The sequence below is a fragment of the Pleuronectes platessa genome, chromosome 1 (genome assembly GCF_947347685.1).
Source record: "Pleuronectes platessa chromosome 1, fPlePla1.1, whole genome shotgun sequence".
In the NCBI taxonomy this organism is placed as follows: Eukaryota; Metazoa; Chordata; class Actinopteri; order Pleuronectiformes; family Pleuronectidae; genus Pleuronectes; species Pleuronectes platessa.
This window is the reverse complement of record NC_070626.1, coordinates 7,900,536-7,926,842: the sequence shown is the minus strand read 5'-3', so window position 1 is coordinate 7,926,842 and position 26,307 is coordinate 7,900,536. Positions and strand designations below refer to the sequence as shown.

General features: G+C 42.0%; 1 protein-coding gene across 5 annotated transcripts in view; it reads left to right on the top strand.

Moving 5' to 3' along the window:
• The window catches only part of kif13ba (kinesin family member 13Ba), a 46,725-nt gene that overhangs the window by 6,889 nt on the left and 13,529 nt on the right, over positions 1–26,307 (top strand). For all 5 annotated transcript variants that reach the window (XM_053420968.1, XM_053420961.1, XM_053420954.1 and 2 more), the window contains exons 2-23: positions 109–202; positions 11,928–11,940; positions 12,725–12,785; positions 12,899–12,991; positions 13,789–13,969; positions 15,041–15,128; positions 15,806–15,940; positions 21,616–21,728; positions 22,026–22,137; positions 22,260–22,472; positions 22,556–22,666; positions 22,767–22,901; positions 23,284–23,414; positions 23,570–23,656; positions 23,812–24,002; positions 24,096–24,375; positions 24,462–24,624; positions 24,727–24,882; positions 25,071–25,220; positions 25,532–25,657; positions 25,791–25,964; positions 26,115–26,272. In XM_053420968.1, the coding sequence (XP_053276943.1) occupies positions 109–202; positions 11,928–11,940; positions 12,725–12,785; positions 12,899–12,991; positions 13,789–13,969; positions 15,041–15,128; positions 15,806–15,940; positions 21,616–21,728; positions 22,026–22,137; positions 22,260–22,472; positions 22,556–22,666; positions 22,767–22,901; positions 23,284–23,414; positions 23,570–23,656; positions 23,812–24,002; positions 24,096–24,375; positions 24,462–24,624; positions 24,727–24,882; positions 25,071–25,220; positions 25,532–25,657; positions 25,791–25,964; positions 26,115–26,272 (2,965 nt within the window). The remainder of the gene's footprint in view (positions 1–108; positions 203–11,927; positions 11,941–12,724; positions 12,786–12,898; positions 12,992–13,788; positions 13,970–15,040; positions 15,129–15,805; positions 15,941–21,615; positions 21,729–22,025; positions 22,138–22,259; positions 22,473–22,555; positions 22,667–22,766; positions 22,902–23,283; positions 23,415–23,569; positions 23,657–23,811; positions 24,003–24,095; positions 24,376–24,461; positions 24,625–24,726; positions 24,883–25,070; positions 25,221–25,531; positions 25,658–25,790; positions 25,965–26,114; positions 26,273–26,307) is intronic.

The window sequence follows — 26,307 nt, the reverse complement described above, 5'->3', positions numbered from 1 at the left end:
TGGTTACATGACACATTCTGCTCCGATTCATGAGGTAGAACTGGACATGTTTAGGTTGTTGTGAAGTCCAGTGATTTTAAAACTAACCGTTTGTCGTCTGATCTACAGAAAAGGAGCTGAACACTAAATGTGTTGTGGAGATGGTGAAGAACCAGACGATCCTCCACCCTGGGGGAACCAACCTTGGCAAAGCAGACCCTAGGTACGTTTGTCACCTGACGACATTTTGTGTCCATATTAATTCATTTATTCTTTTCCTGCACACCTAATTATCATCTCACCATTCAGTGCTTATGTATACATCCACCCTCCTTTGATATTTTTCCCCTGAATTGTTCAGTGTATTACAGCATATAGCTTCTGTAGCACCACGTGAAGACTTGTTGATACATTAAATAGATTCTTTAAAAGAAAAAAAGATACATTTATTGATCCAAACACATGCACAATCCCACGACATGCAGAGTAGGGAAATTTGTCTTCTGCTTTTGTCCCATCTGGTGAACATCACAGGACACACAGAGCAGTGGGCAGCCATGCACAGCGCCCGGGGAGCAGATGTTGGGGGAGTAAGGTGCCTTGCTCAGGGGCAAACTTTATCAAACATAAGTGAATTTTCAAGCTGCGACCGACCCTATCCCTTCCTTCGTCGGTTCTCAGAATTGATGTCGCATCTGCTGGCGCAAGTCCGTCACACAGCGTTGTTTCAGCTTTTTGTGCACCTCCTAACTTACTTGCCGCAGGCCAGCACATTCACAAACATGGAGTGAGCTGGAGACAAGAGAATGCGAACTGGTCAGTCTCTAGAGAAATCTCTATGCTCCCTCAATAATGTCATAATGAAGGAGCATAGAGATTCTCAGACAGCTCCTGGAAGGAAATTGCATAGACTGTAGGTAAAGACGAGGCATTCAGCAGGAAACCATGGAAAACAACTCAAGTCTTAGTGGGGCTCCTGCTGGGCAGTCTGTGCCAAAACCTTCTGTGTTACCTCTTCTTGTTACCTTTTTCTAGCGGTGTGGTTGAAGTTTCTCAGTGGCGATAACAATCATGCCTGAGAAAAACTTCACAGATCAAACGTCACAATTGGTTCACTCAATGACCAATCTGTCAAACACTACCACAGCTTTTCTCTGCATGCGTTTAACAGTTCCAATTTACCAAAATGTGAATGGATGGCGATGACGACAGGGAGTGTTTGGGGCTTGCAGTTATCTTGATTTTATCTGAGGGGGAGCCCACACTGTCAGACTTCAATAACCGTCTCTAAACTACAGGAACTACTCACAGCCATGAGACTCGGTAGCTTCCTCTCAGCTGTCACAGGTCACTTTCTATTGACCTCATCACACACACACACACACAGTTTGTATTGATACAGATAATCTGTAATCCATACTGCAAACCTCAAAACATTTCTTGTGTCCATTCCCTGACCTCTTCTTAAAAGGCTTGTGTCTAATTTGTTTGGAATGTCCCCTTATAATTATGACCTAATCTTTGGCAGGAAGCTGACCGACCAGCTGCTTACTAGTGACAGGTGTATTCCAACACAAGTCACTTGTTTCCCCTCTCTTTCCCTCTCACCTCCATGTTGTTAGTCAGCGGCTGTTAGTGGGTAATGCTGAATTGTGCTCAGGGTCTGAAGAAGGCCTGAGATCATTTTAATTGTGGTTGCATCTGGCAGAACAGGAATGTGTGCATGAGTTCAGTGTGTCTGTCTGAGCGAGGGAATGTTTCAGCAGCGATCACACCCCGCAAACCAAATGTGAAGTTAATCTTCTTATCTATAATGAAAAAGCTCTTATGAATTACAGTTTTTTTGTTCTGATTAAGCCAGTAGGCTCTGCTCCTCTGTCGATCCACTATCTTGGAGGTAAGCAGCTAAGAAAGATCTCCTTGTGACTGGTGGAGATGATCAGAAATGGTGAATAATGTTGGCCTCAGGCTGAGGCTCAGGAGCAGACAGCAGCAGTAATGTGTGTGTTTTTCAGAGGTGCCTGTGTCTGGAAGAGAGACACAAGAAAAACAGACTCCACTCTGCTCCACACTTCCCTCTCTATCAAGCCATAACTCCCCACCGCCTAGCTTCCTCCCTTTTTTTCTTAACTCTTCCGTTTCCGTGGCAACACAGGGGGAGGTTAACCCAGGGTCGCTGTCAGTGACCGTGAAGCCCCTTCCTTGAGTGAGGACATGATGGTAGAGGGGGAAAAATCCTAATTTACTCGAGCATCTGTCGACCATAAACTTCTCTCGATGACTTTTATGTTGGACAGAACAAGAGCGGAGCTGTAATGTCTCAGTCTGTGTCTCGGGGACAAAAGAGCGAGGAAGCAGCAGGAGGATGGGCTGACTGACGGCTGCCCTCCGCGTGCAGATGTCATTTTCCTTTGATTTACATTTACACAGTGTACATTGGATCATTATGTTTTTTATGCAGCATTTCACTTGGTTGCTAAAAGTTGAGAAAGTTTGCAGTGCATAGAGGAAGTTTGCTGTAAAGTTAGGATATTGCAGTTGCAAGTTGTTTGCTTAAGCTATCTGAGTTACCACAAGGATGCACTTTGTTTGAAACTTGGAAGACATACACCTTCAGTTCACCTCCATTCTACCAGTTTTATTTAGATTTCAGTCCAAATCCATTGAATAATCGTAAATGTTATTTAAGAAAACAACCACCGAACAGATTTGCACATAACTGGTGGAAGGATGGGCCAAGAAATGGGCCAACTCATTTATCTTTAGGGTGGATCAAGGATACATGACATTGGGGGAAAGGGATGTTTTTTTGACATTTCCACAGATTTCCAAGAGAATAACTCATGGGTTTTGATTTATAAAAAAAGTCAGGCACATTTAGGGGACTGATATCTACCAGCGTGTGCAGTTTGATGCAGCTTGATTGAATTTAAAGGGACAGTTTGACTTTGATGAAGGTATGTGCTTGAGTGCCATCCTAGTTTGTTCTATGCCTTAGTTCACAGTATACTGACACATTACATTTTGTAGATTCAGTAACAACTGGACAAACTGGAGCTAACTGACTTATGATGCATCTGTGGCTTAAAGGGATAATACACAAAACTTAAAATACACTCATCTACTCACCACTATGCCGATGAAGGGGTGGGTGAAGTTTGTGAGTCCGCAAAACACTTCTGAAGTGTGAGAAGTAAACTTTTTAGCAGCCGAATCTGATAAATTTGATGTAACTGCTGACCGAGAATTATAAACAACAGAAAAAACATAACATGCGTCCATACTGCTCGTGTGGGTACCTCCAATTGTCCGCAAGCCCCGTCATTTATATTCAAATCAAAACAAGGTTATTTACACCATGTTTTAAGCCTAAATGTCAGCTGATCTCTTCCTATGAGGTGCATTCACGGACCGTCGGACACACCATTGTGTACTTAAATTTGCTAGCTTAGCCACTCCGGTGGACTTTTAGGCTTAAAACACTACACGAGCAGTATGGAGGCATGTTATGTTTTTCTGTTGTTTTATTATGTCTGAAGCACAGGTCACCGTTGACTTCAATTGTATCGGATTCGGCTGCTACAAAGTTTACTCCTGAGATAGAATGTTTCTTGGACTCAAACAGTGTACCCACTCCTCAATCATCTTAGTGTTAAGCAGATAATGAGTGAATATTAATTTTTCAGTGAACTATCCCTTTCATGGCAAAGATTAGCAGGATTGTCTGACTCAAAGATTCTCTGTTAATTTAACCAACACCAGATTTTAACCAACAAAAATATTTCCTATGAACTGATTGGATTTGATAGACAGATATTTTTCAATAAGCAGCAAGACGTCAGGCCGTTCTTCACTGTCGCACGGCAGCACCAACATTAATAATGTCACCAGAGGCCAAAAGTTGTCTGTTGCCATGTTCAAATATCATAACTCTCAACTGTCATAATAACACAGCTCAGAACTGTAGTGACACTCAAAACATTCACAGACTATTTTTGTATATGGATTCTAAAATATTAATAATTTGAAATGTCCTCACTTTAAGGCTGTTTACTTTACTATTTTTTTTAAGTTAAGTTTTTCCTTCTTCCTCTGTGTGCTCTTCTTGTCGGTCTGATTCAGTTTTTCCTCCAGTAGCGCTCTCTGGGCATGCCAGATTTAAGTTCCTCTTGCTGCCACCCTGAGTGACTCACCACAGTGCTGACATTAATCCTGTCTCATGAAGTATTTTGATTCCTTTAAGCACTGTTTAGAGAAGACATGGTTTACATGGTTTTCTTTGCCATCTGGGGATAGAAAAATCTTGCATTGCCTCATAAATCGTATTCTGTCTCCTAACTGTTTTTCCAACCGCCCTGCCTGAATCACTTTGGTTAAATCACTCACCTGACCTCCAGGGATGTTTTAACCTCCAGAGTTGGAACTGCTGGCTTAGGTCACTGTGTGCTAGTGTGTCTGATAAGCAGCAGACTGCTCACCTCTGTGCAGCTGTGTGGTTACATACTGCAGTCTGCATGATGACCTGAGGCTGTTTGCATTGGACCAGTGAAGCTGAATGTTGACACACTCTCAGGTTCTGTCAGATGTCAATGAGGCGAACACAAGTGCCTTGGTTGCTGTGACGATGCACAAAAGAGGCCGTGTGGCCTTGTATCATGGACACGCACATTTTTCTGTGTATCAGCATGTGTGTGAGGTATATGTGGTGTAATAGTACTCAATAATACCTGTGTTTAAAGTATACAGCATGTTTATTGAGGAAGAAAGGTGATATTGAGGTAAAGTGTTTGACCAGTGCAGTCTGAAGTAACCATATGAGGCTGTGAGTTCTTTACAGGCCTCTAGCATAATGACGACGTTAATTAATGAGTGAAAATCATTGACAGGCCCCTGTGGCATGTTTTCTCAAGTATGTTGCTTGCTTTGAATTTATTTGGTTAGACTAAGTCACACTCAACAGAGCCGATGAATCCAGGAAACCTGAATTTACAAAACCATAATGGTACTGCAAGCATTCTGCAGCACATGCTTGTAAGTGTGTGTTGAGTTCAAGTGCATGTGGTAACTTGGGCATCTGAAAAACGTCATACGAGCCGAGTAACATTTCATGCTTTCACACTTTCACAGATCACAAATAATCTGATATAGAGAAGAAAATGCAAGCAAAATGTGTGTTCTGGTCAAAGACTGATGACGTTCGGTAGGCTGCTAAGCAGCTCAGTGGACATTGGACTTTCAATAAACCATGGGCATAAACTGAGTTACCATGGGCATAAACTGAGTTTGTTCTGTCTTCAGTGAGCAGATGTATTGAGCTGTAATGTAAACACATGAATGTTGTCCCTGACCATAAACCATTGAAATATTTTAATTTGTTACCATAGGCAACACTGCCTGTAATGCAAGGACCATTTTCGGCCATAGATATCCATCCATCATAGTCAGACAACAATATCATATCAGAAGGGCAGCTCAGGAACTACAGAGGTACCCCAAGGCCACCACCCTATCTCAGTGTGAGTGTATATAATTAGCACCAAGCTCAGGTTGGCAAGGGGAGGGAAATCACTTTGTGCTGTTTGGCTCCGGCCTGACCATCAGGACGTGGCTAAAGGATGTGGACTAATTGTAGACTAATAATGTGTTGCTCACCTTAAAACTATTTCACCAGGATGTGAGTTCACAATCCAGAATGCCTATGCACTGTAGTCTTGCTCGCTTCAGTCAGACATGCCCAACATTTAACTTAAAGCGGAGCTAGAAAATGTCTTACTTTTATGAAGTGCTTCACTGCTGGTAATGGGTATAGGATAAATATGAACCATGCAATCTTGAATTTTTCCAGGTCAAGTTTTCTGTTAAATATCTGTGAAGAAAGTCCAGTTACTGTGCAACACATCTGATCGAGGGGCTGAATGTGGAAGACACACAGATCCTTGATTTAAGTTGTTCTTAAAGCCTCAAACGCCCCTGTCATCAGCTTAGTGTGAGCAAAATCGGTTGGTGAAATAATAATTTATAAATATACTGCATAAATGTTTTACTGATCTTTTCAGAAGGATTAGATTATATTATCAAATGAGAATTTAAATACATATGCTAGCTTTTTAATTTTGAAGTTGAATTTTCAAAATTTTCTCTGAAATAAATTGAAAAGAACAAAATTGGCATCCTTATTATTCCATATTATTTTAAATGATACAGCACATGCCAATGGTGCTCAACCTGAAGTACAGTAGCAGTACGTCGCAGCTGGTAGTTTGTCACACTGTTCCACTTCTCACAGGTTTGATTCCAACCTGAAGTTAATGTCTTTTCACAGATAGTCAATTGGTTTAAGACCAGGACTCATAGAAGGCCACTTAAGAATAGTCAAATGTATGTTTTAGATCCATCATCTATTGGATGAGCCCTTACCTGTGACAACTTGGCATGGTAAATGTTTCACTTTAGACTTGATAATCTTCTGAGTTCACTGATACCCTGCAGAGATTAAATAGACCCTGTTGACCTCCATTTGTCAGTGTGGGGGTTGTGGTGTTGATGTTATTTAGCAAAAAGCTATTTTTGTTTCAACTGTCCACAGGAATTCCCTCCGAGGCATTTTCAGTTGTCAAAATACAACGTCAAGTGTTTTAGCTAAGTCCAGACAGCTTCAGTCCAGCTAACTTGAAAGTTTCTCTTTTAAACATGAGCTCTTCCTTTTGCTTTTAATTTAAAGGTGTCTTATGGTGAGACCAGACATTGATGAACATTGGAATTGGTCTTTTTGACGTTTAGCGTGGTTCTTTTTTCCATCATTTGAACTATTGATTTGTTCAATCAGTTTTTATTTATCTTGCAGCTACTGTTCATCCAGGGAGTTTTCTTACACTTCTTATTAATATAGCGACTTTGGTCACAGCAACATCAAGAGTCTCAGTGTGGACATGTTTGGTAATTACTTTCTTCTTTGTCTCCTCCGACAACTCAGTTTTTCTTTATTTTGTACATGCTCAGTTTAGCAAAAACAATGATACTAAACAGCAAGGTTCGTTTGAATCTTATAGTCAGTGAAACTGATCATAAGATTGGAGATGTGATATTAATTAAAGACAATACTGTGCTTATTTATTACTAGTAATCTTGTCCAGGGTGATTTAAAAGACCTTTGAAGAATAAACAAGAATTCCGCTCTTTTCTCAGCTTCTTTGTTGAAGCATGCAGGTATACATGGAAAATAAGCGTTTAATTAAATACAGTGCATTGTTTCAGTGAGGTGTGAGGGCACCAACCCTTTTGGACACTTCTGTTCATGCAAGTTAAAACAATGGCCTGAGCAGATTGCTGCAGTATTCACCAGCTTCAGGCCAGATATGAACAATATGAAATTGTATATGTGGCATTTAGATTTCTTTCATTTCAACTTTGGTTGCCATTTTTTCCCTGGTGCTGGATCTTCACCCTGTTTATCACTTATATTTTTCTTATATGCAAATTGCATTTTATATACTGGAACCTATGTTTTTATCTGGAACATATTGCATAGCTACTGCTGTACAGCTGTCATCTTCCCTGTATGTGAAGACCTATGGTCCTTTTCCATGTCTGTCACCACGTGCTGAATTCAAGCATTAGCCTGTTACAGTAAATGTCCTGTTGTCCTGTGCCATCAGTATGTTTCAGCTTAACATTCCAGTCTCGGTCCCAGCCTCTTTCCTTTCTAGCACCCCCTGGCTACCTTCAGCCTCCTTTCTATCCTCGATTCCTCATTCCTGCCTACATGGTAGTGAATGGTACAGTCCTAGAGAGAGGAAAAAAAAGAATGCAAGAACAGTAGAGAAAGAGAGAGGAGGGGGGAGAAGCAGCCATGCATTAAGTTATTTTTTAAATGATGGTGATCAGAGCGGAGGAGCAGGCTGAAGGGAGGAGGGACGAATAGCTTTCGAGGACCTAGGGAGGCGGGTTCACAGCTCTCCTGACCGCCTCACTCTCCCCTCTTATTGGTCGTGGTTTGTTCCAGCTTCAGTAATGGGAGCTTGAGCGCAAGACATGGGTGACCCTTCTTGCCTGCAGCCTTTGAAGCAACCATGACAGCTGTCATCACTATGTACGTCAAAACCCGCCATGCTGATCTCACCCCTGAAGTGTTTGGAGGCATGATGGCAGGCATGTAGGGAGCTCTTAAGCCCCTGAGAAGAGCGTTCAAATAAACAAACATCGACAAATCAGGAAGCTAATGTCAGAGAACCCTTTAATGGTATCATGCTGCATCAGTGTTTCTAAGAGGATGATCTTCTCTTTGTGTGTTAAGAGAATAACATGTTGTAACACAGATTCCCCCTCGAGTTTAGATGGTGAAAAGCACTTCAAACACATCTAGATGCTGGAGGTCTTGTATATTTCAAATCAGTGCTGTGGAGAACTGTCCGACCTGTGTACAGGAGGTCCTAATTGTCCATGGATTTAAAGGGCTAGTTGAATCAATTAAGCTGCAGATGAGGATTACTCTGCATGTTTTTGCTCTGCTGAACGCAGCCCGTCAGCAGTGGAACGTCAGTGAAATATGAAGTGTTGCAGATTGGACGGGAGGCTGGCGGCTTTGGTGGTTTTTAAAGAATGCACAATGGTAAAAGGAAACAGGTGTTTGTGTGTGGGTATGGGTGTGTGTATACTTGTACAGATTTCTTTGTAGGGACCATTTTTTTAGCCTACTATCTATCTACAGAGTGAAGACATTTTGGGAAAGTGATGACACTTGTGTGGCTGGGCCTCAAATTTTGACCTACTTTTGATGTTTGTGTTGAGACAAGGGATAAGTGTTAGGTTTTGATGGTTAAGGTTAGGGTAAGGGGCTAGGGAATGCATTATGCCAACGAGTGTCCTGGCTAAGATTGATGTACGTGTGCGTGTGCGTGCGTGTGTGTGTGTGCGCGACTAGACGACTCTTACCTCTGGCCTCATCGTCTAACTGTATATGCAGCTCTCTGACAGCTGCCCTCCCCCTGTGGGCAGATCCAGCGATACACAGATGTAAGAGGAAGATGACAAGAGGTTTCCAGCAGTGAAGAAGACATGAAGAGAATCAGACAAGGGCATAACAATTATGTCTGTGGAACGAAAAATGTCATTAAAAACCTGACAGGAGATGTCATTTAGAAATGAATAGGTGAATTGAGAGGATCAGGACACAAATTCTGCTGGGGTTATGGATTCTGCTCCCTCAGGGCCCATGAGTCCCGACAGTGATGTATTGCAGTAAGTCTTATGTGATTAGTGCCAAGCAAATGGCCTGATGACAGTAGTCTTAATGCAATCACAAAAAAGCATGTCAGTGACTTTTATCGTCATTTTAATAGCAAATCACATGACCATGTTAATGTTGACCCACTGATCAGCAATACATGTTTACGTGCTGGATATAAACTCCAAATGTCCATGTTTGAAGTTGATACTTTTTAGGGTTTTGAAGTATTGCGTAGAATTCTAATTACACTGACTGTGACTCTTAGTGTCACCCGTCTCAACAACCATTGACCACAACATACAAAGTGGCACCCCTGAACATCTGGACTGGTAAATCCAGAAACTAGCTGTATGCAAAACAAAAAACCCAGTCTATACACTGGCTTTGATGCCTGAGACTCAGCCAAGAGTTAGAAACACTCAAGTGAACACAAAATAGCAAGCAGTGGACTGGTTTTCGCATTGGCAGGGCAGGTATATGGGAGACACCAAAACAGTCTGACCACTTTCTTGGTGCGTGTTTGTGGGAGGACGCACCATTTAGCTTTTTGAAATCCTCCAGGCATTTTGCTGGGGATGTGTGCGTCTTTGGGAGGTGCATCTTTAAATAGGCTGTTCGTCACAATCCGTGCATGTGTTGTGTCCACAAGGTATAACGACAACACCCTGCCTGTGTTACTATGCAAGCACACACGGAAACCATTATAATGGTTTAAAATGTTGACAAAATAAGGACAACTGACCAGCAGTTGTAACCTGCATGGTGTGGGTTTTCCACTCAGAAGCATGGTGTCAGTATGTCGATTTTTAAAATGAAACGTCCAGTGGAGCTTGTTCTCAGATTCAGCTGATGACTATAAATATGACTGGGTGCCAGGTAATTTGGATGCTAAAATGAGTTAATGGCCATTCAATTTTAGCAGAGGTCCAATCTGTGCCCTGTGCCCTACACAATAAATTGAGATGTTTTATATCTGAGGGATGTGATCTCCTAATACCAGGCTCTGTGCTGTTGCATGTTTTGGATACAAATTAAAAGCAAATATTTTAAGGTATCAAAAGCTGAAGTTACACAGGCAGCTACAAAATTCATACAATTATGTGAAATAAATTGTTTGTTCAAATACACTGTTTTCCATCATACAAAAAAGACATCTTATTTTTTCCCACAGCCTTAAGTGAAAAGTGTTGCAGTTTGTCTTTTTTAACTTTATCAAGCCAAAGTCAACTTTATGGTGAATTCTGCCGTATGTATAGGACATAGAAAGGATTAAAATGCTGTTTCTCTCTGATCCCCAGGTCTAACCACATAAGTAGACATTAAGATATTAAGCACTCAAAAAAAAACTGAATGCAACATGATACACAGTCAAAAGGCACCCAAGTATATGTGAGTAGTGCAAAGCAGAATGGAGCAAAAATGCATTGAGAAGTGACAGTCATTTACACCCACAGGATGGGTAAAATGGCATGTTTTATCATTTAAAAATTATTTTTGTAACTTTTTATTTATTAAAGACATAAGAAGTAGGTCATGTGTTCTAGAAAATGTAGGTATAGTATTGACAAAGCAGGGCAGTTTACCTGTCGCCAGTGTTCTGTTCTGGCCTTTGTGTTTGGGCCTGCTTAATTTTTAGGAGGTATTTCAGTTGGTACATTATCCTGTCCTGGTCGTGGTCTGATATTTCCTGACATGCTGAAATAGCCTGATGGAATGATGGTCTGAGTGCTGAGAAGATTCGTTGTAAAGGACATTGCTACTGGCTAAATGCTCATAATACAGACGTGTTTGTGTGTGGGTTCATGTGTGTACTGTTCAAGAGTGTTTGGCATGCACATGTGTTTCCCTAGTTTTTCTGTAGAATATCACGCTGAGACTGTGGGCAATCCTCCCTCTTTTTAAATGTCAAAAATTCAATCTTAACATTCAAAGGCCTTTCCCCCACATGTCTGTACATTTCTGTGCGTGACCTGGACCCAGTAACCCCTCCACAGCACCATCTGATTCACACACTATCCCAACACTCTGCCAGCTTCAGCACCAACAACCTCCACCACCCACTCATCCGACACACACACACACACACACACACACACACACACACACACACACACACACACACACACACACACACACACACACACACACACACACACACACACACACACACACACACACACACACACACACACACACACACACACACACACACACAACACACACGCGCACACACTCACTCACAGACGTTCCCACAATGTCACCAAGTTCCAGAGATGTTTTTGTCACCCCGAGCCATCAAAGATGAATGCCCTTCCTAACATCCACAGACACACACCCTCACCAAATCCCAGAGAAGTTGGTTTTGTCATGTGACAAACAAGCCACACACAAACATACACACACACACACTCACGCTCACACAAAAGTTTGATAATGTTTTTACTAAAATGAAAAGAGGGAAGGCTTGAGGCCAGTGACTGTGACTCTCTCTTTGTCTGTCTCTGTTCACTTATCCTCTACTTTTTATTATGGAAAGAAAATCTGACAGACACTAAGATACGTAAATGATTCCTGCTCTCGATCTGGAACAACATGGGCCAACATTCAGAGTATGTTGACTCTGAATGTCTAGCATACTGCATCCTCTCTGACATCTGCACTAAATGTTTTTATCTCTCTTTCCACATGCTCCCCTGGACCTTGAACCTCCCAACTTCATCAGGAATCAGTCCAAGGTAGCGGCACACACAAACGCACACAGACATTTTTAACACTGAACTAATTCCATGGTAGTGAATCACCTTTGTCAAACAAAGAGGCCAATGTATTTCTTCAACTTACTAGTTTATGAGCTGTGTGCAACTGTAAAGGCAGTGCTATAAAACAATAATTTGTTTAAATATATTTTCCAACAGAACCTTTTTTTAAATTAGTATTTAACATATCCGGAAAACTTTTTGCTAAAAGCCTTCTTATTTACTTTACTATATATGTTGATATTTCCCTTATGTGTTTTTATCTTTCACCTGAAAATGCCCAAACATGCTACATATCTAGATTTAATTTCTTAGATATTTAAGAATAGCATTTATTATTTACCCAAAAATATACTATGAATATTTAAGGTTGTTATAATATTACTTGAGAGTACAATTTCGATATTATGATAATTAAGTCATGATTTTATGAGAAAAAAGTTGTATGATTAAAGTCATAATTTGAGGCTATCAGTTATAAGCTGGATACCAGAAGAACAGCTTCTTAAGTTATTCTTTGGTACAGGTTCCAGAGATAAAAATATACTTAATCTTTTGGCACACCAGCATAACATTATCATAAATATTAGAGCTTTCAAAAGATTGAGCTACAAACTGAGTCTATTCTGGAGTAAGAACTAATCAGACTTGGAGGAACTTGCTCCTTTTTTTGAGGAGGAAATGTTAGTTGATTGTTAGTGTTGCTGTGTTTCAACCAGCCTGCGTGTCTCTCATGCTGGTATTCTTTATACTGTGTCTCCAGGTCTTTGCCTACGATCACTGTTTCTGGTCCATGGATGAGACCGAGAAAGAGAAATATGCAGGTTTGTTTATTAACACTGTTATTGTCATGTCATCGTCAATCCAAGCTTTGAATAGAGATTGTTCACAGTTGCACAGGATGACATGCTCTGTGTGTTTGTGTGTGTGTCTCCAGGTCAGGAGGTGGTGTTCCAGTGCCTTGGGGAGAGTCTTCTCAACAATGCCTTCCAGGGCTACAATGCCTGTATATTTGCCTATGGACAAACTGGTAAATTACTGTGATGTACCTCACTGTTCTGAGCTGTGCACAGTACGCACATACCCTGACTAAGCCCTATTTCTCAATGTTGAATAAGTGAAGACAATCCTGGATCCACCCTTTTGTTCAGATCCTTGCCAAAAACGAATAGCCTGGCCCATGTCCCATCCTTCCACCAAGTTTCCTGGAAATCCGTTCAGTAGCTTTTGCATAATCCTACAAACAATAACAATAACAACAAAAAACATCCAATAAACAACAAGCCAGTGGTGAAAAAATAACCCCTGTGGCAAAGGTTAACATGTCTATTTCCCATTAATAGCAAAGTGCCTTGGTTTAGTTAAATGATTAAGAGGAGTGTCAGTGTTGATGTGTTGGGGCAGGAAGCTTGGCCAGCCTCTCCTTTCTCCAGAAGGAACAACATGCCAAAGCTCAGAGCCATCATAGATATGCACCTTGTTGCCGTGACTCAAACACGCGTCACCAATGTCAGGCAGACGTTGGAGATATCTGCAATGGTCTGATTTATTTCGTTAGGCATGATTTGCAACTTCCCCTTAATTCACCTATAATAAACTATCCCCACACTACAAATATGTCAATAAACAAGTTGGATTAATCCGTGAGGTCCAGTGTCAAGATGAGTTGTAAAATACATGAGGTTTTATTTGACAGTCAATGACTCAGAGGGAGTAGCATGACTCAAAGTCTATCATCATATAATCTCATACACCTATTATATCTCAGGTAGCAACATTACATCACGTTTGAGTGGGTGCATGTGTGTGTGTCTCTGTTGTCTGCAGGCTCGGGAAAGTCGTACACAATGATGGGTTCAGTGGACCAGCCTGGTCTGATTCCGCGCCTGTGCAGTGCTTTGTTTGACCGAACCCAGAAGGAACAGCGGGAGCAGGAGAGCTTCACTGTTGAGGTTTCCTACATGGAGATCTACAACGAGAAGGTCCGGGATCTGCTTGACCCCAAAGGGTATGACCCCCACCTCTAATTTCACAGATTGAACTGTAGGCTACAGTGGCCTAAGCACTGCCCACCTACTGAGCTGCATTTGTTTTTACATTCCCTTCCACAAGCCAAACTTTATGCAGGTTTTTATGCAGATTGTGTCTTCGTTAACATCCTGTTAGAGCAAATTTAAGTTATTGCAGCCTATTGAAATGTAATGCTTGGTGGAAGGATTTTAATTTATTTTAATAGAAGCTGGAGCCTTCTGCAGCGACCCGGCCCTTTGCTGTACGTCTTCCCCATTCTCTCTTTTCATTTCACGCTTGCACTGTCCTATTAATACAGGCAAAAAGGCCCAAACATATCTTCAAAAAGAGTTAAATGTTGATCCATAGTCCTATTAGATTAATTTACAAAGGACCCATGGACAGGAGTTTCATTGCACTGAATTGGAATTTAGAATGTCTCAAACACTTGGGCATTAACTTCAGATATATGTTACCTTTATAGGTGCTTTCAGACATTCACTGAACTCCGCAGTTCATCCATATTTTCTCCATATTTTTTAAGCAAACAGACACTATTCGGAGTCATTTTCAGTTTTAAACTACATGTTAGTTGGTAGAACAGAGAGTCTCTGGTCGACTCTGTTATCACCAGCTGCTGTGGTCAGTGGATAAAAGGATCATCATCCTGCCATGCAGTCACTGACTGACGCCAGTTCATGTCCAGCAGGTCAGCAGTAAATCAGCAGCACAGGCCTGTGTCTGCTGCCCCAGACAACATAACCTCTGACCTTCACTCGCTATATGACCTCCAACCTCTGTAAAACAGGCCAAAGAGGAGAGGGCCATCCGACAGCCATATGGGCTTTGCAGTGGAGCAGAGAATGATGAAGCTCTCAGGCCCACAGCAAGTTTGACTCAGAGTCTGAGAGCAAAGTGTCAAAAAGTGTATACTGGGGATTGTTGTAGTGGTCTCCAGAGCCAGAGTTTATTTAGTCATTCCTACTATAACAGCAGATAAAGGTGATTTAGTAAGTGGAACATTGTTGTTTGTCTGTTTTTATTAACCTGTTTTTTGGTTTCTGTCCAGGGGTCGACAAACTCTGAGGGTGAGGGAGCATAAAGTGTTGGGTCCTTATGTGGATGGCCTATCTCGACTAGCCGTGGCTTGCTACAAGGTAAAATAATTTATAATTTACTTTTTGTTTCACGTTACTGTCAATTTTAGCGATTCCCTCAATCACACCCCCAACATCTACTAGACAGAAAGAGGTTGGCTCGAAAAGTGTTTGAATTTATAACATTTTGTTGTTTAAACAAGGCCTCCTATATAAACACTCTTTATCAAATACAATGGTCAGCAAATATACAATCTTGGAAGCCATCAGCTATTGTCTGATGATGAATTAGCCTCTGGGGGCAAAGGACATTATTTTGTGGCTCCCAATCTCTTTCGTTTTAAGCACACTGTTCATACTCATAGTTTCACTCAAGTCAAATGTTCTTCCACACAATCACTGATAAAGGTGTTTTAGGTACACACGTCATTTTGACCAACCTTTTTTGACAGCTATCTTTATATGAAAACAGATATATTAGAAACTAATTTCTATCAATGTCGTTTTCCAGCAATCTAACGTGATTGGTTGAACTATAAACGAAAACCAGAAGGCTTGCAGGTCTATAGTCTTAATCCTCACCTACAACTCGTCACAGAGATTATCAAATATATAAACAAGCCAGGAGTCTGTCAAACACAGTGGCATGTATGATGCCCCACAAAAGCAGTCCAGTCTTAATTGGAAGACATTATTCTTACTTATTAATCAAGATGTGATTTCTGTTGTTCTGACAGGACATTGAGTCTCTAATGTCAGAGGGGAATAAGTCTCGGACGGTCGCTGCAACCAACATGAATGAGGAGAGCAGTCGATCGCACGCTGTCTTCAACATCATCCTCACACACACACTCACGGACTTGAAGTCTGGGGTAAGACCATATCATACAAATCAGTGTTTTCCACAGAATTGGATTCAATCTGTGGTGTTACTTGCCAGGAAGGCGTTATGGATGTTTTGACGGCCAACTGACGCGGCAGGATTTCTCCCGGTGCTGCTGATGCTGCTGAAGCGAGCTCTCGATTGTTCTGAGTGTGTGGTTGATTTAGTTTAGCCATCAATCATGTGTAATTGTAAAAGTCCACTAGATAATTGGCTTTTTCACGGCCCCCACAGGGAGTGGAGCCTTCTTCTGCTGCAGGGGGTAGGTCTGGGATGGTCACTGGGTGGGGATTGCTGCTGTCACAGTTGGAGTTAAAGGATCATGGTCACTGCAAAGGGATTGTGTACGCTCTGCTTCTACAGCCTCAGGGCGCAGAACTCAATGGCTATGGCACCTGCATGGGGGTTGGAGCCCAGAGAAGCCTTTGTCGTACTTGTTTACTTATTCCAGTATTTTTTAAGAATGAGCTCTTTCTGTTGTCAGAGAACAGTAAATAAAGTATAGAAACTCAACAGTAGCCACTTCAGATATAAACATTATATACAATATGTGATTGGTAATTTCCTTGAGGTTTGGATCCAATTCCATAGGCCCATAAAGTGCATGCTTTAAACTGCAAACTGCCATTCCATCAGAAAATTCATGTAAAAACAGAGAATAGACATGGTCAAACACATCTCAACAAGTTTTTTCTAAAAACTAGGTGGGTCTAATTCCAATAAGGATAATGAGTCTGGCCTGTACTGAGAGGCAGAAACCCCAGGCTAAGGTGCAACACTATGGATTGAGAAGGAAAAAATGTTGCCCACACTGGGAGAAAGCAGGGTGGAGCAATGGAATTACCAGCAGTGCAACGGACATGAAAATATTGTCTCTCACTGAGCACAGTCAGTGCAGTGACCAGGCATCAGCTGTCAACATAATCCAACAGCAAGCTGCAATGGTACGCCACAGTGTGACGGCTAACGAAACATTCAACATGAAGCTGCACTCTCAGCTACAAGTTGTTCTTATAGCACTTAAGGCTCCATTCACTGTTCACAGCGATTCTGCTAATGACACAGTGATAGATAGTATTGACCGTGATTTCTCCTGTTTGTCTGGGACGCAGAACTGTTCCAGGACACGTGAAACTACTCTCTGGTCCTCTGTTGTCCCAGAATCCATCTGTGTGTCATTTTGTGCACTTGGACTATACAAACAGTGTTTTGATCAATCAGCTGCTGGAGGGTGTTGTCAGCTCAGCGGTCTGACCAGTACTCTGAGAAAAACCTTAATGGCTAATTCTTCGTCCCTGCTGACCCACTTAGCCTCTGCTGCTCTCACTCTTTTTCCAGACCAACCTGTCACCAGTGAATCCTGTTAATAATTCACAGGCTTGACTGTGAGACCGTCAGCTGATACAGGATGATCTGTTTTCAAGGAACTTCCAGAGTCACGAAGTCTGTCAGTCAGTAGATTCATCAAGCAAACAGCCAACACTGTGTAGTCAGTGAGTGAATCACTTAGCTGACACATCCTGTAGTTGCTTGTATCAGTTGTTTATCTTTCACTGGGGATTTGTATTCTCTCCACTTTCTAAATACATTTATTTTCAAATAAATATATTAAAATTTCAAATGAACTGAAAATGTCAAATTAATTCATATTATTTAACAGAAACTTATTTATGACCGTTTCAAACCCCTGCCACTTAGGACACATGTTCTTTTCAGTGCAGTGTGAATGATGTTCAGAACCTATATTTGTTGTGTAGTTCAGTTGCCTGTTTATCTTCCACATTGTGTTGCTTGTTGTTACTAAGCAGTTGCTGTGTGGAGCGCTAGACCTGTCTTCAAAATGCTGAAGAAGCGAGTGGACAATAAAAAATGCTGAGTGTGCAAAATACCTTCTGAAAACAACAGTTAATAAGTTGACTGCTGAACAATGAAACAATGTTCCCAAGGCAATGAGAGGCCATACTATCATCCATCTGGAATAGTCCCCAGAGTGTTTGCTAAATTCATGCACAGTGTGTATGTAAACAGCCACATATAAAGAGGAGAAAGTGAGGGAGAGAGAAGAGAGGGACAGCTAGAGGAGAGCTGTTGTAGTAGTTTACCACTGTCATACTGGTTGTTCTAATGACAGTAACAGTACTCAAAGGTATTAATAACATCAGAAATGATAACAGCGCCAGTTATTAATAGTAACAGATCTTCCACTGCAGTAACTTCTCATCATCCTGAACCTGATCAGTGGTTCTCAAATGGGTGTCCGTGAAAAGTTAGAAGATTCATCCATTCAAATTATCACAAACATTTCTTTTACCTACTGATCTTTACTCAGTGGGTCAGCAGGAATGTTACCTGGGTCTGAATCTTCTTTGTTATTTCACTGTTGTTTTCGTCTTCATCAGTAACATGTCTTGAAAATGATGAAAAACATGTAAAATGCATAAATCTCTCATCCAGCTCTAAAGGGAGAAGCACTGAAACTTTGCCCATTTCTCTTGTATTGTTCTTTCACATTGGATGTGTATAAAAATAGGCTATGTCAAATCCTCAAATTGTATTGCTTTAGAGGATTGACTGTAGATATGGAAGTGGAGCTCATCTGCACCATCTACTGACTCAGGATCTTTGTGAAGCAGACAGCAGAGTCACTCAGTGCTGGATGAGTCATTCTGCAGCTCGACAGCTCATCAAAGGATTTCCTTTCAGTGGCATGGTGTGCTCAGACACTCCATTCAAAGTTCATTCTCTTAGTACTTTGGCCCTGTTTGTCACCAAACCCTCAGTTGTTTGCTGTTTTGATCCCTGCTTTGCTGACTCCAGACAATCTTTTGCATGTTTATCCATAATGACAAGCATGGGTAGTTACGATGCCCTGACACTTGTTCTGTGCTAAAACCTTAAAGCTGCAAAGGCTGACAAGCTAAATGTCCTTCTTGCTGATTTGGTTACTGACCCTGGTGTCATCTCTCCCGCTTACTGAATCTTTTATTTGGGAAGACGATGCCACAAGAGCTGGTATTTTCTTCTCCTCGCTATCTCACCAGCCAAGATAAAAAAAGAAAATCTGTAGATATTGACACAGATCATCACAATAAATGTCACATTGTTATTTATTTTTTGCTCTTTTTTTTTATGAGCAGAGAATGACACATCTGAGGTTGATCAATTACATGTTATATCTCCTCACCGTGAAATGCAAAAGATTGTATCAATATCTATATATGTATGTATATATATATATATATATATTGGACTTTTGTGTTGCGATAATTGTTGATTTTATTACCCGGCTCTAGTTAAAATAATAATAGAAATAAAACCACTTGGTGTTTTCCTTTTATGATAAAAGTCCTTAATACATTTATCCATCAATGATGTGCACTGAAAAAAATTGTTGGTTTCCTGACAGAGTGTAACACCACCAGGTAAAAGGGCCTGCTGCTGTACGTTAAGCTCCAGTCACTGGTTATTGCATTAAGCAGCTGTTATAAATCAATTACACTAAGTTGTTATTTCCCACTGTATGTGCTGATGTACACATTCACCAGGTTTGCCTCCTCTCCATCTGTTTGCTACAACAACAAAACCAGGTTTTATCTGTCTTTTGATCTCATTTTGCTCAGAGTTACAGATACACATCTCTTGTTTGTTTAATAGTTTGCTTTACTCTCGGCCACAGGCTGATCTGTACCAGTACTCCCAGAGGTTGATCTCTATCAGTTCATTTCATGACTGGGTCTTTTCAGCAGTGAGCTTTTTGGTTTAAAGGAACTTTACCAGGGGACCAAGATCCCTTTGAGGAACGTAAGAGCTAAAACTGTGCGCAAGTGGAGGAACGAGGGACTAAATTTAGCTGCTGTACAACAGTTTCAGGTGCTTAAAATAGACACTGCTACTGATGTCGTACCTTCCAAAGGTTTAGGAACAGACAGAGACAGGGTGACAGGGTTTTCAGAGCATTATTGATCAGTCAAACACAGATGCTGCTTCAACCCACGTACCACTTCACACATACAACAATGACTTACTGCAGTACTGATTCAATTAATTTCCATGACATTTGATTACATTTTTATTGCACAATATAAATCATCTCAAGGCCCTTTGCATTGCAAAGTGGAGACCTTACAATACAACCCAGCAGCTAGCACATGAGCCAGCACTTGGCAAAAGTGAAGGATGAGTCAGTCAGGGTTCCTGACTCCTTTTAAAAGAAGACTGAGAGCGAAGAAGTGAATGAGAGGGAGGGGAGCAGCAATAAAGAGAAGGGGAGAGAATGAGAGAGAAATTCAGCTTAATTTGCGGATTTGATTTATTTAGCTGTGTTTGTAAGCAGAAATAAATAATAGTCTGGAGGTGGGATTTACATTCAATTCTCAAGAGACTTGAGGATTTTTTGTTTTGCTCTTAACTTACATTTTTATGCTACTATGAGAAAATCTGTGTCAGAGGTCACTGGGTTGTTATTCTTGCTGATATATAATAATGCTTATATGGAAAATATTTATATTTATCTGTATTACATTTAGAAAGAACACCTGAGTAGTTCTTTATCAGATACATATGGTCAACAGAATAGCAGGTCACTGGTCCAGTGCAGACACAGGACTGCATCAGCGGACGTTCTGCTCTGGCTGCAGGTGTAGATCGGGTGTTACATTCAGCTTTGTCAGCTACTGGCTTGTCACGCTCGGCCTGAAGGGAATCTGATCTGTACAGTACAGATGGGGGAGTGATATCTATATTCTCAACAGCTCTTGGAAAGACACAGAGAGAAACTGTCGACAAAATACTTAAAGATGGGAAACCAAAGCCTGACAAAAAAAGCGTAAGCTGTTAAAGACAGTGAGAAAAGAGCAAGAATGGACCAAAGCTTCCAGCCCAATTCACTTCACAGCTAATTAATGAGGGGAGGTTTCTGAAGAAAAGTAAATGCCTCGTTATTTATCTCTGGGTTCTGTGTTGCTCTGATGCTCACAAATCAGGGCGGTGCTCAGTTGAAAGCTGTTGAAAAGTCAGCAGTTGATTGTCTTGGTGTTGAGTGTCTAATGATTAATGTTCCATCAGAGGTTGGTCAGACCTTATGTGGCTGCACCGAGCTGCTTGGAGTGTCAGCACATCACGATCTGCGTAAATGTTCCAGCTCCAGAATATTTGTACGTCTAAACACCAGGCTGGACATTACATCCCTCTTTGCCATTTGGAATCCTACCCTGAATCAGGAATCTGTACCAGCAGTAAGAAGATGATCAGGCGAAACATGGACAGAATTGAAAATGCTCAACCATGTCATACTCTAACTAAATCAACAGAACATGCCTTGATGACAGTGGCATTTATTGCTTTGAGTTACATACAGTATGTCACTTTCAAGTTGGCTGGTGTAATTATTTGTGGGCAGTAGTATTTCATGTTTAATATAGCCTGTTGTAACTAGTTGGGACTAAAAGAGACAAAGTCTGAGGTAGGATTAACTAGAATTTCCCCCCAACTTGAATAGAAAAGTGCTTGTGGGAAGGAAAAGCTTTTGATGAACAGTAAGTTACAGTAAAAATTACATTCAGCAAAGTTTAAGTAAAAAATGACAGCAAGTTTATCAGTTTACCTGTTCTCTTTAACATTCAAGTTAATAATCTGACGTGTCTTTGTCTGTCTCTCTTTTTCTAGACGAGTGGTGAAAAGGTCAGTCGGTTGAGTCTGGTAGATTTGGCTGGGAGTGAGCGAGCAGCAAAAACCGGAGCTGCAGGAGAACGACTGAAAGAAGGAAGCAACATCAACAAGTATGCAAAAACTGACCACACATTTACAAAATCATGATTGCTTGTCATCCCATTTAGCTGTTTACTTGACTCTGAACTCCGAGATTGTTTACAGCCGTGTTACATTTGTTTCCCATTTGTATTATTTCAATAGAGAGTTGTCATATCACTCTGCAGGTGCACTGAACCTGAAAATGTGTAAGAAATTATAGAGATAACGTTACAGTTTTGGAGAATTTGATGTTATTTACCTCCAGATAGCAGATTGTAGCAAGTGAAAAGCCCCTCTCATTGTTTTTGTGTGTATGTGTGTTTCAGGTCTCTGACGACTCTCGGCCTGGTGATCTCTGCGCTGGCTGAACAGGGGACTGCCAAAAACAAGACCAAGTTTGTCCCTTACAGAGACTCTGTTCTGACATGGCTGCTAAAGGTACAGAAACCATAGACTTGCGTGTCCACCACAGAGAGGAAATGCATTCTATTGTGCATTTTCTCATTGTCTCATGAATCCAACACATCTAATTTCCACTCCTTTCTCTCTCCTGTGTCCAGGACTGTCTAGGGGGCAACAGTCGCACAGCGATGGTTGCAACCGTGAGTCCTTCAGCAGACAATTATGAGGAGACGCTGTCGACGCTGCGTTACGCAGACCGAGCTAAGAGCATAGTCAACCATGCTGTCGTTAATGAAGACCCCAACGCTCGTATCATCAGGGAGCTCAGAGAGGAAGTAGAGAAACTGCGAGTGCAGCTCACTCAGGCAGAGGTGAGACAGCTTCGAAATATTTGAAATCTGCACGTTAAAGTCTCGGCTCTCCCCCGCTCTCATTCACAGTTTTCTTTCTCCAGTCTTTAAAAGCTCCTGACCTGAAGGAGCGCCTGGAAGAGTCTGAGAAGTTGATTCAAGAGATGACCATCACCTGGGAGCAAAAGCTTCGCAAAACTGAGGAGGTTGCACAGGTCGGACGAACAAACATCTAATAATTGAATAGATTTTCTGCATTTCTCTTTTTAATCCCTGCTTGAGTATGATGGGTTTGTCCTTGTGTTGTGTTTGCAGGAGCGTCAGAAGCAGTTGGAGAGTCTGGGTATTTCTCTCCAGTCATCAGGGATTAAAGTCGGAGATGACAAGAGCTTTCTCGTCAACCTTAATGCTGATCCTGCTCTTAATGAACTGTTGGTGTACTACCTGAAGGTACACACACACTGTGCCCCTCATGCTCTCATCTTCTTAATTATCTGTTTAGGTTTTCTCTAATTGACGAAACAACAGTGTCACTAATCATTAAGCGTCTGTGTAGACTCAGATTCAAAACATCACATCCCTGCTGAAATAGAAAATCCCTACAAATGCACACTGTTGGCAATATACAAACTGAAGTTGCATTTTAACAACTAATCGGCGGATGTCATGTGACTGACAGTAGCTGCTGGAGTGGAAAGCATCAAACAGCTTTCAAGATTAAATATATTGATGTTCATTGGCCTGGATAAGAACTGATGAATTCAATACAAACTTGTAGGTATAGGAGCACACTTAAGTATATGTCTATTTTAATTTAAATGTTGTGTCTCAGGAACACACCAAAGTGGGTTCCGCAGACTCTCAGGACATCCAGCTGTGTGGGATGGGTATCCAGGGAGAACACTGCATCATCGACATTACGCCAGACACTGCTGTTGTCCTCACCCCTTATCGCAACGCTCGGTAAGTTACATAACAGGGCCAGGCTCCAGTGTTAGGCAACTCTCAGTTTTGAGGGAGGAAAGTAACACTGCAAGGATCAATAATTCGTTAACAAACAGAAACATCGGGTTTTAAGAGTAAATCCGAATGACACCGCTGTTTGCATTGTGTTATAGGACATGTGTTAATGGTTCTCCAGTAACCAGTGCTCTGCAGCTTCACCATGGAGACCGAATCTTCTGGGGAAACAATCACTTCTTTAGGTAATTTTATACAATCCCTAAATGTTTTCATGTTGTGTGGAAAATAAATTGAATATGTTGTTGTTAACAATTTGAAGATGGAACAATCAGGTTTTGAGCAAATTGACCAAATGATACCAAAGATCAGAAGTAATAAACCTGCGTCCTACCTGCAGGATCAACCTGCCTAAGCGACGTTCCCGTGGAATGGAGGAAGAGTATGGTGAGGGTGGAGTCATGAAGAGCAGTGGCAGCAGTGAGCAGCTGGATGCAGATGGTGACTCAGCCAGCGAAGTGTCCAGTGAGGTCAGCTTCTCCTACGAGTTCGCCCAAACAGAGGTCATGATGAAAGCCCTGGGCAATAATGGTAAGGACACGTTGGGAAAATGAAATATCTATGTACTGCAATGTTCATAATCGTGCGTCTGTTTTCTGACTCTTCTCTGTTGTGTCCTGTCAGACCCCATGCAGGCCGTCCTCCAGTCTCTGGAGAGGCAGCATGAGGAGGAGAAGCGCTCTGCTCTGGAGCGGCAGAGTCAGATGTACGAGCAGGAACTCCAGCAGCTCCGCAAGAAGCTGAACCCGGACCGTCTGTCCACAGGTCAGTCTGGAGCGCCGACGCCCGGCCAGCAAGTTCCAGGACAACAGTCACACTACCGCAGTCTGGAGAGACTCAGCATGGGAGGGATGAGCCATTCCACCAGCGCTCAGAGCAGACTGAAGCAGTGGAACGAGGACAGGTGAGTGTCTGTGAGTGTGTCGGTATGTGCCCGCTTGTTTTGTTGCAGATTAAACATTTCCTCTTCTTCCCTGACACCCCCTGCAGAGAGGCAGTGTTGGTGAGAAGTCTGAGAAGGTTGAGGGAACAGATCGTGAGGGCAAACCTCCTGGTGCAAGAAGCCTGTTTTATCTCCGACGAGCTGGAGCGACACACTGAGTACAGAGTCACTCTGCAGATCCCCTCAGACAACCTCAACGCAAACCGCAAGGTACACAAACACACTCATGAGCAAGTATCCTCTCTTCTGTTCATAATCCATAACCTAATCACATCTGTGTGTGTGTGTGTGTGTGTGTGTGTGTGTGTGTAGAGGGATGCTGTGCTCAGTGAACCAGCGATTCAAGTCCGACGACGTTGTCGAGGGAAACAGATCTGGAGCTTGGAGAAGATGGAGAACCGACTGGTGGACATGAGAGAGCTGTACCAGGAGTGGCAGGACTACCACCAAAATCACCAAGACAACCCAGTGAGTTAGCACGGCAACTTTAAGACATGTCAAGTCTTAAGATAATAACCTTTCCTGGTCACAATGACATCACCATCAGTAGCAGGAGTGTATACATTCTTTAAATGACTGTATTGATTGTGACTTGTGATTAAAAGGTGCTAAACCTTGCATTTATTTAAAATACATTCTCTCTTTCTCTTGTCTAGATGATGCGCTCATATTTCCGTCGGGCTGACCCGTTCTTTGACGAGCAGGAGAACCACAGTCTGATCGGCGTGGCCAATGTCTTCCTGTCCTGTCTTTTCTACGATGTCAAGCTGCAGTACGCCATTCCCATCATCAACCAGAAGGGAGAGGTAGGGATACTGAGGAGTTACACAGTATAAAAGTATAAGAAATTAGATGTATCCCCCATCCATTTGTAGTGATCCCTCTGACACCTGTCAAGAGTGACTCATTGATCAACTGAAAGAGATTAAATCAGTGGATCATCACCATCGTAACAGATGGAAAAATGTCAGGGTCAAAGGTCACCTTAAGACCATAATGTTGTTACTACAATGATAATGAATATTGAAAATTCTAGGAAAAGATAAGCGGACAGTAGGATTATTAAATGTTAAATCTTCCATTGTGTCTTTGCGTTCCCTCCTCTCCCTGTGATCAGGTGGCAGGGCGTCTCCATGTGGAGGTGGTGCGGGTTGGAGGCGGCTTAGAGGACAACATAGCTGGAGGAGACGAACCAGAAAACAACCAAGACAACGAGATCCAGGATCGCAAATTTATATGCATGGTAAGACTAATACATCATCAGAGTGTCACTTTCTCCTGTGTCTATTGTGATTAGTCAGAAAGAGTCAGATTTTGCCTTTTTATTTTAATTATAAATATGTTTAAACGACCTTTGGCCTGTGCATCCTCTGCAGATTAAGATCCTGCAGGCCACTGGTCTTCCCCAGTACCTCTCCAACTTCGTCTTCTGTCAGTACTCCTTCTGGGACCAGTCTGAGCCAATCATCGTGGCTCCTGAAGTCGACCCATCATCCTCATCACCCACCTCCAAGGACCCACACTGCATGGTGGTGTTTGACAGCTGCAAGGTGAGTACTGGAGGGGGAGGAGAATCATCTTGTATAGCAACAAACTTAACAGCTTTCATAAGTCATTTGTGGGAAGATTTTTATAACAGGGGTGGGCAAGTGTTCACGTCCAGGTTGTGAATATGACACTGGGCTCTATGGGCACCGTAGGAACTGGCAGTGTCAGTGACTGAGGATTTCATCGAGTACCTCACAGAAGGGGCGGTCGCCATCGAGGTTTATGGCCACAGGCAGGCAGATGCAGGCAGGAACCCCGCCCTGTGGGACCTCAGCATCATCCAGGCCAAGACACGCACACTACGAGACAGGTAGACTCAAACACACACACTCATCTCAGTCTGGC